Source organism: Gymnodraco acuticeps, unplaced genomic scaffold, assembly GCF_902827175.1.
Source record: "Gymnodraco acuticeps unplaced genomic scaffold, fGymAcu1.1, whole genome shotgun sequence".
In the NCBI taxonomy this organism is placed as follows: domain Eukaryota; kingdom Metazoa; phylum Chordata; class Actinopteri; order Perciformes; family Bathydraconidae; genus Gymnodraco; species Gymnodraco acuticeps.
Genome location: NW_022991048.1, coordinates 22,501 through 34,857, shown reverse-complemented (window position 1 = coordinate 34,857; position 12,357 = coordinate 22,501). Strand labels below are relative to the sequence as shown.

Genomic DNA, 12,357 nt, shown 5'->3' with positions numbered 1-12,357 from the left:
GGAGTACAGAGATTGGATGGCCCTGAGTAGAGACCCCCTCACCCCATATTCCCGCAGCACCTCCCACAGTAACTCCCTGGGAACTCGGTCATACGCCTTCTCCAAGTCTACAAAACACATGTAGACCGGATAAGCGTACTCCCAGGCCCCCTCCAGGATCCTTGCGAGAGTAAAAAGCTGATCCGTCGTTCCACGACCAGGACGGAATCCGCATTGTTCCTCCTCAATCTGAGGTTCGACAATCGGCCTGACCCTCCTTTCGAGTACCTTAGAGTAAACTTTCCCGGGGAGGCTGAGTAGTGTGATGCCTCTGTAATTGGCACACACCCTCTTTCACCGTAACTTTCATGATATCATTTCTCGTTCGTGACCGGTTGTTTCCGTTAACGGACGAATGTTGTGTCACGGTAAATGTTGCGGCTGCAGGGTATTGTGGAACAGCATTTTCTCCTTTCCTTTCCTAAAGGAAGGTCCAGTGTTTCCTAAAGGAGGTTATAAAGGAAGTATTGAAGCTCCTTTCCTATCATCTCGAGAATCAGACAGCTCTTATCATGGCTGCCACAGACCGGGTCCTTTAAGTGCTTCATCACTAAACCATCAACTGGTCTGGTTCCTGTTTGAGTCTCTGCAATGGTTTCTGTTTAATTCATCTTCAATAACTTTTTCTAATCAATCCACCTATTAATTCATCAAACTGGTTTTAATCTGCCGTCTGTGAGGAGTTTCCTTTCAAAACGATCAGAGTAATAGAATCTGAAATGATAAATGACAGCTCAGTACCCTCACACCTGGAGAGGATTGAGTACAGCTGTCTTCTAGAGGGCTTTGACAGGGAACTCTTCACACCTAAATCTTGGAATAAAATAACAATGTTGTATGTTTCATTGTGACTGTTGGAGAAATTAGTCATATTTTAATTTCATTTTAATTTAGTCTTATAAATCAATGGATAAACTACAAGTGACATCACAGTAACACAACTTCCTGTTGCAGCTGAGCTGGTCAAACAGGGAGTTCATGTGTAAATGAAGCCTGCATCTTTAATGGCTTTCCTTTCATCTCCCAGTTTACTGTCCTCAGCATGTCGGACGTTTAACGACTGATAGACTTGAAAGACTTTAATAACTCTGACCTCCTGGTCGTCAGGAATCTTCCCGATGTCAACGCTGAAGATTTCTCCAAAGTCGACCTCCATCAGTTCAAGTGGATCCACTGGGAGGTGGGCAAAAATAATAGAAATACAAATATATGGAAAAATACAGGAAAACATATATGAATGAGTCAGAGAAACCAAAGCAGGCAGATGTACCAGATTAAACCTGGAAAACCTGACTAATCTTAACCTGATTTACCTCGTAAATATAAATGAACTTGACAAAACCTGATAAGCATGATTTAACCTGACCTACGGTGAGGAGGCCCAGAACAGAAACGTGCTGCGGCTTCAGAAAGGATGCATGTAAACACACAAAGGTTCCACATAAAGAAACATCTTCAGCAACTTGACAACACATGCAGCGTTTACTAAAAGCTGCAGAAACCAAACGCTGAAGAAGCTCAAAACACAACGGAGACCAGGGGACACTAAAGAGTGAAGCACACAGCTGGAGACCAGGGGACACTAAAGAGTGATGCACACAGCTGGAGACCAGGGGACACTAAAGAGTGACGCACACAGCTGGAGACAAGGGGACACTAAAGAGTGACGCACACAGCTGCCTGGGAGACCAGGGGACACTAAAGAGTGACGCACACAGCTGGGAGACCAGGGGACACTAAAGAGTGACACACACAGCTGGGAGACCAGGGGACACTAAAGAGTGACGCACACAGCTGGGAGACCAGAGGACACTAAAGAGTGACACACACAGCTGGAGACCAGGGGACACTAAAGAGTGACGCACACAGCTGGAGACAAGGGGACACTAAAGAGTGACACACACAGCTGGGAGACCAGGGGACACTAAAGAGTGACGCACACAGCTGGAGACCAGGGGACACTAAAGAGTGACGCACACAGCTGGAGACAAGGGGACACTAAAGAGTGACACACACAGCTGGGAGACCAGGGGACACTAAAGAGTGACGCACACAGCTGGGAGACCAGGGGACACTAAAGAGTGACGCACACAGCTGGAGACAAGGGGAGACTAAAGAGTGATGCACACAGCTGGGAGACCAGGGGACACTAAAGAGTGACGCACACAGCTGGAGACAAGGGGACACTAAAGAGTGATGCACACAGCTGGGAGACCAGGGGACACCAAAGAGTGACGCACACAGCTGGAGACAAGGGGACACTAAAGAGTGATGCACACAGCTGGGAGACCAGGGGACACTAAAGAGTGACGCACACAGCTGGAGACAAGGGGACACTAAAGAGTGATGCACACAGCTGGGAGACCAGGGGACACTAAAGAGTGACGCACACAGCTGGGAAACCAGGGAAAACTAAAGAGTGACGCACACAGCGAGACCAGGGGACACTAAAGAGTGACGCACACAGCTAGGAGACCAGGGGACACTAAAGAGTGACGCACACAGCTGGGACGGAGCGCTGGGTGACCTTCAGGATTATAAAGCTGGACAGATGTCTCTGCTGTTGGAAACGTAGTTACTGTGACTCACATATTAAACACACAATGCCCTGGAACTAAACGCAGTTCTTTGACGCCTGCAGGGCCGAAACGCCGCGCAGCAGGTGCAGATGATCCAGCAGGTGGAGGTGTTCAACAGACCGCTGCCTCCACAGGAGAGGATCACGCTCTCCCTGGAGATAGAGAAGACCAGAGAGCCTTTGTATCAGCTGTTTCCTCACGGTGACCTGGTGCGAGTCTTTAAAGATCTCTTATCAGGCTAGTTTTAGGCATATATTATGGGTCTCAGATACAAATATATAAAAAACATGTCTATGAAGTGTTTTGCTCAAAATACCAAACAGATCATGCATTTTAGAAATCCCTCTATTTCAGTCTGTTAGAGAACTTCAGGTTCTGGGTCCTTAGCTTGAAAAAAGAGGAGGGGGAGCTAACGCCTGCTCAGAACTCTAGCAGCAGAAACTCAGCTAAATGCTGCCGTGATGAAACTCCACATCATGTTCCAAACCACATCAAGGATTCTCTCTGAAACAGGATGGAGCTCAAACTCCTTCTCTCTCTCAGGTTTACCACAAGGTGACTTCCTTTTGATTTCCTGCTTCTTCACACACACTCTCTCCAGTACAGGTTAGCTCTGAGTATTAGCATGCTAATGTAAACACAGACCGTATTACTTCCAGAACACGTCTCATTGTTTCTGACAGCAACGTTTCTGATTGGCCCGTGGGGGTAAAGCCCACCCACATTTTAGTAATCTGGTCATGACGCAGAAAATCTGGATCAGCTCCGTTGTTCCCTGTTTTTAGAGACGTGGGTACGGAGGAGAAGAGAGAGGGTTTTATTACTGACACTTTGAGAGTCTCCTGACACACCGGGGACACACCGGGGACACACCGGGGGACACACCGGGGAAACACGGGGATACATATTTATGTGTAAAATATGTAAAAAAGTACATTTTGCATGAGAGGAGTCCGTCAGACATGACTTAACATTATCTCTTATAACATAAGTTATGTTTTCCTTTCTTCAGGTGTTTGTCAGTAAAGACGTGGCTCGTCATTTCGGTTTCCAGTCGGCTGGAGCTGCTCTGAAAGGACTCTACAGCCGGGTCAAACAGGGGTGAGTGGAGGTCAATGGTCAGCAGGTGTCGTTCATGTTTCCATCGACCAGTTTTACATTGAGATTTTTCACTTCATGAAAAGTTGTTTAGAAACAACACCGTTCAGCTTTTGATTAAAAGAGGCCTTATTCTGCCTTTATGGTGTTCCCTTTCCTGTAGTTTGTTCTTTAGGTTTCTGTGCATGTAAATGGTCTGCAGAGGCTAACATGCCTGTGTCCAAGTAGAGGCGCTGCAAACTGATATACACCTGAACATCAGCAGGAGAGGACTCTTTAAAGTAGAGACACTACATACTGATATACACCTGAACATCAGCAGGAGAGGACTCTTTAAAGTAGAGATACTACACACTGATATACACCTGAACATCAGCAGGAGAGGACTCTTTAAAGTAGAGACACTACATACTGATATACACCTGAACATCAGCAGGAGAGGACTCTTTAAAGTAGAGACACTACATACTGATATACACCTGAACATCAGCAGGAGAGGACTCTTTAAAGTAGAGACACTACATACTGATATACACCTGAACATCAGCAGGAGAGGACTCTTTAAAGTAGAGACACTACATACTGATATACACCTGAACATCAGCAGGAGAGGACTCTTTAAAGTAGAGACACTACATACTGATATACACCTAAACATCAGCAAGAGAGGACTCTTTAAAGTAGAGACACTACATACTGATATACACCTGAACATCAGCAAGAGAGGACTCTTTAAAGTAGAGACACTACATACTGATATACACCTAAACATCAGCAGGAGAGGACTCTTTAAAGTAGAGACACTACATTCTGATATACACCTGAACATCAGCAGGAGAGGACTCTTTAAAGTAGAGACACTACATACTGATATACACCTAAACATCAGCAAGAGAGGACTCTATAAAGTAGAGACACTACATACTGATATACACCTGAACATCATCAGGAGAGGACTCTTTAAAGTAGAGACACTACATACTGATACACACCTGAACATCAGCAGGAGAGGACTCTTTAAAGTAGAGACACTACATACTGATACACACCTGAACATCAGCAGGAGAGGACTCTTTAAAGTAGAGACACTACATACTGATACACACCTGAACATCAGCAGGAGAGGACTCTTTAAAGTAGAGACACTACATACTGATACACACCTGAACATCAGCAGGAGAGTACTCTTTACATGTAGCTTCACCTCTTTGTATCACCTCTGGTTTTGCCAAACTGAAGGTTTCAAAACCATAGTCCACAAACCACTTGGTCCCATCAATGTGACTACTTCCACTAATTAAATTCAAACCATGATTTAAACAGCATGTATGTCTCTCAGAGCTGTCCTGGTTTGTGCCTGGGCCGAGGAGGGAGCCGATGCTTTGGGTCCTGACGGGGTCGTCCTTCACTCAGACGCTTTTCCTCCTGAAACTCTCGTCGATACTCTCGGAGCCGGAGACACCTTCAACTCTGCCGTCATCTACACCCTGTCCAACGGTGAGACATTACACTGTCCAACTAGAGACATTACACTGTCCAACTGTGAGACATTACACTGTCCAACTTGAGACATTACACTGTCCAACTGTGAGACATTACACTGTCCAACTTGAGACATTACACTGTCCAACAGGAGACATAACACTGTCCAACTGGAGACATTACACTGTCCAACTGGAGACATTACACTGTCCAACTGGAGACATTACACTGTCCAACTGGAGACATTACACTGTCCAACAGGAGACATAACACTGTCCAACTGGAGACATTACACTGTCCAACTGGAGACATAACACTATCCAACTGGAGACATAACACTGTCCAACTGGAGACATTATACTGTCCAACTGGAGACATTACACTGTCCAACTGGAGACATTACACTTACCAACAGGAGACATTACACTGTCCAACAGGAGACATAACACTGTCCAACTGGAGACATTATACTGTCCAACTGGAGACATAACACTGTCCAACTGGAGACATTACACTTACCAACAGGAGACATTACACTGTCCAACAGGAGACATAACACTGTCCAACTGGAGACATAACCCTGTCCAACTGGAGACATAACACTGTCCAACTGGAGACATTACACTTACTAACAGGAGACATTACACTGTCCAACAGGAGACATTACACTGTCCAACTGGAGACATAACCCTGTCCAACTGGAGACATAACACTGTCCAACTGGAGACATTACACTTACCAACTGGAGACATTACACTGTCCAACTGGAGACATTACACTGTCCAACTGGAGACATTACACTGTCCAACTGGAGACATAACATTGTCCAACTGGAGACATAACACTGTCCAACTGGAGACATTACACTGTCCAACATTACACTGTCCAACTGGAGACATTACACTGTCCAACAGGAGACATAACACTGTCCAACTGGAGACATTACACTGTCCAACTGGAGACATAACACTTTCCAACTGGAGACATAACACTGTCCAACTGGAGACATAACACTGTCCAACTGGAGACATTACACTGTCCAACTGGAGACATAACACTGTCCAACTGGAGACATAACCCTGTCCAACTGGAGACATAACACTGTCCAACTGGAGACATTACACTGTCCAACTGGAGACATAACACTTACCAACAGGAGACATTACACTGTCCAACAGGAGACATAACACTGTCCAACTGGAGACATAACACTGTCCAACTGGAGACATAACACTGTCCAACAGGAGACATTACACTGTCCAACTAGAGACATAACACTGTCCAACAGGAGACATTACACTGTCCAACTGGAGACATTACACTGTCCAACTGGAGACATTACACTGTCCAACAGGAGACATAACACTGTCCAACTGGAGACATTACACTGTCCAACTGGAGACATTACACTGTCCAACTGGAGACATTACACTGTCCAACTGGAGACATAACACTGTCCAACAGGAGACATTACACTGTCCAACTGGAGACATTACACTGTCCAACTGGAGACATAACCCTGTCCAACTGGAGACATAACACTGTCCAACTGGAGACATAACACTGTCCAACAGGAGACATTACACTGTCCAACTGGAGACATTACACTGTCCAACTGGAGACATTACACTGTCCAACTGGAGACATAACACTGTCCAACTGTGAGACATTACACTGTCCAACTGGAGACATTACACTGTCCAACTGGAGACATTACACTGTCCAACTGGAGACATTACACTGTCCAACTGTGAGACATTACACTGTCCAACTGGAGACATTACACTGTCCAACTGGAGACATTACACTGTCCAACTGGAGACATTACACTGTCCATAAATAACCTTTATTCTGTGCTCTGTATTTAATGACCTGCAGGGGGCAGTCTTCAGGACGCTTTGACCTTCGGCTGCAGGGTCGCCGGCAGGAAGTGTGGTTTCCACGGTTACGACGGCATCGCCGAAATGAGTGCACTCTGACCAACGATTTCAGATCTGACAGGAAAATCCACATCTTTATTCTTAATTTAAAATCAAATGTATCAAATTTTGTATCCGTTTTTTACGCTGGCCGACGCTGCAGCTTCAGAAAGATGCAGACATAAAAACCCAAAGGTTCCTCATGAAGAGACATCTCCAGCAGCTTGAGGAGACATGGCAGCGTTTAGAGAACATCCAGCAGCTTGAGGAGACATGGCAGCATTTAGAGAACATCCAGCAGCTTGAGGAGGAGACATGGCAGCGTTTAGAGAACATCCAGCAGCTTGAGGAGACATGGCAGCGTTTAGAGAACATCCAGCAGCTTGAGGAGACATGGCAGCGTTTAGAGAACATCCAGCAGCTTGAGGAGACATGCAGCGTTTAGAGAACATCCAGCAGCTTGAGGAGACATGGCAGCGTTTAGAGAACATCCAGCAGCTTGAGGAGACATGGCAGCATTTAGAGAACATCCAGCAGCTTGAGGAGGAGACATGGCAGCGTTTAGAGAACATCCAGCAGCTTGAGGAGACATTGCAGCGTTTAGAGAATATCCAGCAGCTTGAGGAGACATGGCAGCGTTTAGAGAACATCCAGCAGCTTGAGGAGACATGGCAGCGTTTAGAGAACATCCAGCAGCTTGAGGAGACATGGCAGCGTTTAGAGAACATCCAGCAGCTTTAGGAGACATGGCAGCGTTTAGAGAACATCCAGCAGTTTGAGGAGACATGGCAGCGTTTAGAGAACATCCAGCAGCTTGAGGAGACATGGCAGCGTTTAGAGAACACCCAGCAGCTTGAGGAGACATGGCAGCGTTTAGAGAACATCCAGCAGTTTGAGGAGACATGCAGCGTTTAGAGAACATCCAGCAGCTTGAGGAGACATGGCAGCGTTTAGAGAACATCCAGCAGCTTGAGGAGACATGGCAGCGTTTAGAGAACATCCAGCAGCTTGAGGAGACATGGCAGCGTTTAGAGAACATCCAGCAGCTTGAGGAGACATGGCAGCGTTTAGAGAACATCCAGCAGCTTGAGGAGACATGGCAGCGTTTAGAGAACATCCAGCAGCTTTAGGAGACATGGCAGCGTTTAGAGAACATCCAGCAGTTTGAGGAGACATGGCAGCGTTTAGAGAACATCCAGCAGCTTGAGGAGACATGGCAGCGTTTAGAGAACATCCAGCAGCTTGAGGAGACATGGCAAGCGTTTAGAGAACATCCAGCAGTTTGAGGAGACATGCAGCGTTTAGAGAACATCCAGCAGCTTGAGGAGACATGGCAGCGTTTAGAGAACATCCAGCAGCTTGAGGAGACATGGCAGCGTTTAGAGAACATCCAGCAGCTTGAGGAGACATGGCAGCGTTTAGAGAACATCCAGCAGCTTGAGGAGACATGGCAGCGTTTAGAGAACATCCAGCAGCTTGAGGAGACATGGCAGCGTTTAGAGAACATCCAGCAGCTTGAGGAGACATGGCAGCGTTTAGAGAACACCCAGCAGCTTGAGGAGACATGGCAGCGTTTAGAGAACACCCAGCAGCTTGAGGAGACATGGCAGCGTTTAGAGAACATCCAGCAGCTTGAGGAGACATGGCAGCGTTTAGAGAACATCCAGCAGCTTGAGGAGACATGGCAGCGTTTAGAGAACATCCAGCAGCTTGAGGAGACATGGCAGCGTTTAGAGAACATCCAGCAGCTTGAGGAGACATGGCAGCATTTAGAGAACACCCAGCAGCTTGAGGAGACATGGCAGCGTTTAGAGAACATCCTGCAGCTTGAGGAGACATGGCAGCGTTTAGAGAACACCCAGCAGCTTGAGGAGACATGGCAGCGTTTAGAGAACACCCAGCAGCTTGAGGAGACATGGCAGCGTTTAGAGAACACCCAGCAGCTTGAGGAGGAGGCATGGCAGCGTTTAGAGAACACCCAGCAGTTTGAGGAGACATGGCAGCGTTTAGAGAACACCCAGCAGCTTGAGGAGACATGGCAGCGTTTAGAGAACACCCAGCAGCTTGAGGAGACATGGCAGCGTTTAGAGAACACCCAGCAGCTTGAGGAGACATGGCAGCGTTTAGAGAACACCCAGCAGCTTGAGGAGACATGGCAGCGTTTAGAGAACACCCAGCAGCTTGAGGAGACATGCAGCGTTTACTAAAAGCTGCAGGAACCAAACGCTGAAGAAGCTCAGAACACAACGGAAGTGCTGCAGCGTTTGGTTTAGATGTTTCTCGTGATGGAAGAGTTTGTCGGCCTCCTTAGTTCGTCACACAGAAACAAGTCTGCGCTGTTTAAACATGTCAAGTAATGAATAACTGAAAGGAATGAACCGATTAATAAAAAGTAATCATAACTAAAGGTTTGCTGTTTGATAAATGATCTTTATCTGATATAACAATACACTTTTAACAATCTTGTCAAAATGTGTTAATTTATCTTCGACCGGAGGCTGAAGGGAGGCTGTACTTTAGTACGGTTTTGAATGCAGGACTTTTAACAGAGTATTCGTAGAGTACTTCTACTCAAGTGCAATATCTGAGTACTTCTACTTCTACTCAAGTACAAGATCTGAGTACTTCTACTTTTACTCAAGTACAATATCTGAGTACTTCTACTTTTACTCAAGTACAAGATCTGAGTACTTCTACTTTTACTTGAGTACAAGATCTGAGTACTTCTACTTTTACTCAAGTACACGATCTGAGTACTTCTACTTTTACTTGAGTACAAGATCTGAGTATTTCTACTTTTACTCAAGTACAAGACCTCAGTACTTCTACTTTTACTCAAGTACAAGATCTGAGTACTTCTACTTTTACTCAATTACAAGATCTGAGTACTTCTACTTTTACTTGAGTACAAGATCTGAGTACTTCTACTTTTACTCAATTACAAGATCTGAGTACTTCTACTTTTACTTGAGTACAAGATCTGAGTACTTCTACTTTTACTCAAGTACAAGATCTGAGTACTTCTACTTTTACTTGAGTACAAGATCTGAGTACTTCTACTTTTACTCGAGTACAAGATCTGAGTACTTCTACTTTTACTTGAGTACAAGATCTGAGTATTTCTACTTTTACTCAATTACAAGATCTGAGTACTTCTACTTGAGTACAAGATCTGAGTACTTCTACTTTTACTCGAGTACAAGATCTGAGTACTTCTACTTTTACTCAAGTACAAGATCTGAGTACTTCTACTTTTACTCAAGTACAATATCTGAGTATTTCTACTTTTACTCAAGTACAAGATCTGAGTACTTCTACTTTTACTCAAGTACAAGATCTGAGTACTTCTACTTTTACTCAAGTACACGATCTGAGTACTTCTACTTTTACTTGAGTACAAGACCTCAGTACTTCTACTTTTACTCAAGTACAAGATCTGAGTACTTCTACTTTTACTCAATTACAAGATCTGAGTACTTCTACTTTTACTTGAGTACAAGATCTGAGTACTTCTACTTTTACTCAATTACAAGATCTGAGTACTTCTACTTTTACTTGAGTACAAGATCTGAGTACTTCTACTTTTACTTGAGTATAAGATCTGAGTATTTCTACTTTTACTCAAGTACAAGACCTCAGTACTTCTACTTTTACTCAAGTACAAGATCTGAGTACTTCTACTTTTACTCAATTACAAGATCTGAGTACTTCTACTTTTACTTGAGTACAAGATCTGAGTACTTCTACTTTTACTCAATTACAAGATCTGAGTACTTCTACTTTTACTTGAGTACAAGATCTGAGTACTTCTACTTTTACTCAAGTACAAGATCTGAGTACTTCTACTTTTACTTGAGTACAAGATCTGAGTACTTCTACTTTTACTCGAGTACAAGATCTGAGTACTTCTACTTTTACTTGAGTACAAGATCTGAGTATTTCTACTTTTACTCAATTACAAGATCTGAGTACTTCTACTTGAGTACAAGATCTGAGTACTTCTACTTTTACTCGAGTACAAGATCTGAGTACTTCTACTTGAGTACAATATCTGAGTATTTCTACTTTTACTCAAGTACAATATCTGAGTACTTCTACTTTTACTCAAGTACAAGATCTGAGTACTTCTACTTTTACTCAAGCTCTGAGTACTTCTACTTTTACTCAAGCTCTGAGTACTTCTACTTTTACTCAAGTACAAGATCTGAGTACTTCTACTTTTACTCAAGTACAAGATCTGAGTACTTCTACTTTTACTCAAGTACAAGATCTGAGTACTTCTACTTTTACTCAAGTACAATATCTGAGTATTTCTACTTTTACTCAAGAACAAGACCTGAGTACTTCTACTTTTACTCAAGTACAAGATCACAGTACTTCTCCCACCTCTGGTAAAGGTGCATGGTAACAAGGATGTACTCCTCTAATGTTTAAAGATGTTGTAATGAAGGTTAGACCCCTGTGGTGACTGGGTACTGCTTTAGCAAAGAAGACAAAATAATAATATTTTAAACTTCCTGCTGAGAAGAAACGCAACGAGCAGCCAATCAAAACCTCAGGAATCTTCAAACTAATTATCCAAACGACAATTTTTATATTCTGAATTTAGGAGGACTGTTGTCAGCAGTTTAAAAGATCAAACACATTTTCATTGTAGAAACTGAAGCAGAGAGTTAGAGGTCATTTCGAAGGGGTATTTTATTTGTTTACATACAAATACATATGTTTGTCATCGTACATGTTTACACGCTGTCTGTCTATTCCTGGTTGTTGCCCTCCATCATTTCTCTCAGTCCTTTGGTGAAGTGAAGATTGGCTCCGATCACAATGAAGCCCTGCAGAGACCAACACACACATCTGTTAGAGATCAACACACACATCTGTTAGAGACCAACACACACATCTGTTAGAGATCAACACACACATCTGTTAGAGACCAACACACACATCTGTTAGAGATCAACACACACATCTGTTAGAGATCAACACACACATCTGTTAGAGATCAACACACACATCTGTTAGAGACCAACACACACATCTGTTAGAGATCAACACACACATCTGTTAGAGATCAACACACACATCTGTTAGAGATCAACACACACATCTGTTAGAGATCAACACACACATCTGTTAGAGATCAACACACACATCTGTTAGAGATCAACACACACATCTGTTAGAGATCAACACACACATCTGTTAGAGATCAACACACACATCTGTTAGAGACCAAC

General features: G+C 44.0%; 2 protein-coding genes across 2 annotated transcripts in view; one reads left to right on the top strand and one right to left on the bottom strand.

The window, feature by feature from the left end:
- Positions 1–1,146: 1,146 nt before the first annotated feature.
- khk (ketohexokinase) lies at positions 1,147–7,473 on the top strand (the record flags this gene model as incomplete). The annotated part of the gene is given in 5 exon segments (XM_034236593.1): positions 1,147–1,219; positions 2,681–2,827; positions 3,631–3,719; positions 5,056–5,213; positions 7,077–7,473. Coding segments are annotated over 5 exon segments (568 nt in total), but the record flags the coding sequence as incomplete, so codon positions are not given.
- Positions 7,474–11,797: 4,324 nt separating this feature from the next.
- The window catches only part of pltp (phospholipid transfer protein), a gene marked incomplete at its 5' end in the record, with an annotated part of 21,302 nt that continues 20,742 nt past the window's right edge, over positions 11,798–12,357 (bottom strand). The window contains 1 exon segment of the mRNA XM_034236592.1: positions 11,798–11,952. Within this exon segment, the coding sequence (XP_034092483.1) occupies positions 11,875–11,952 (78 nt within the window).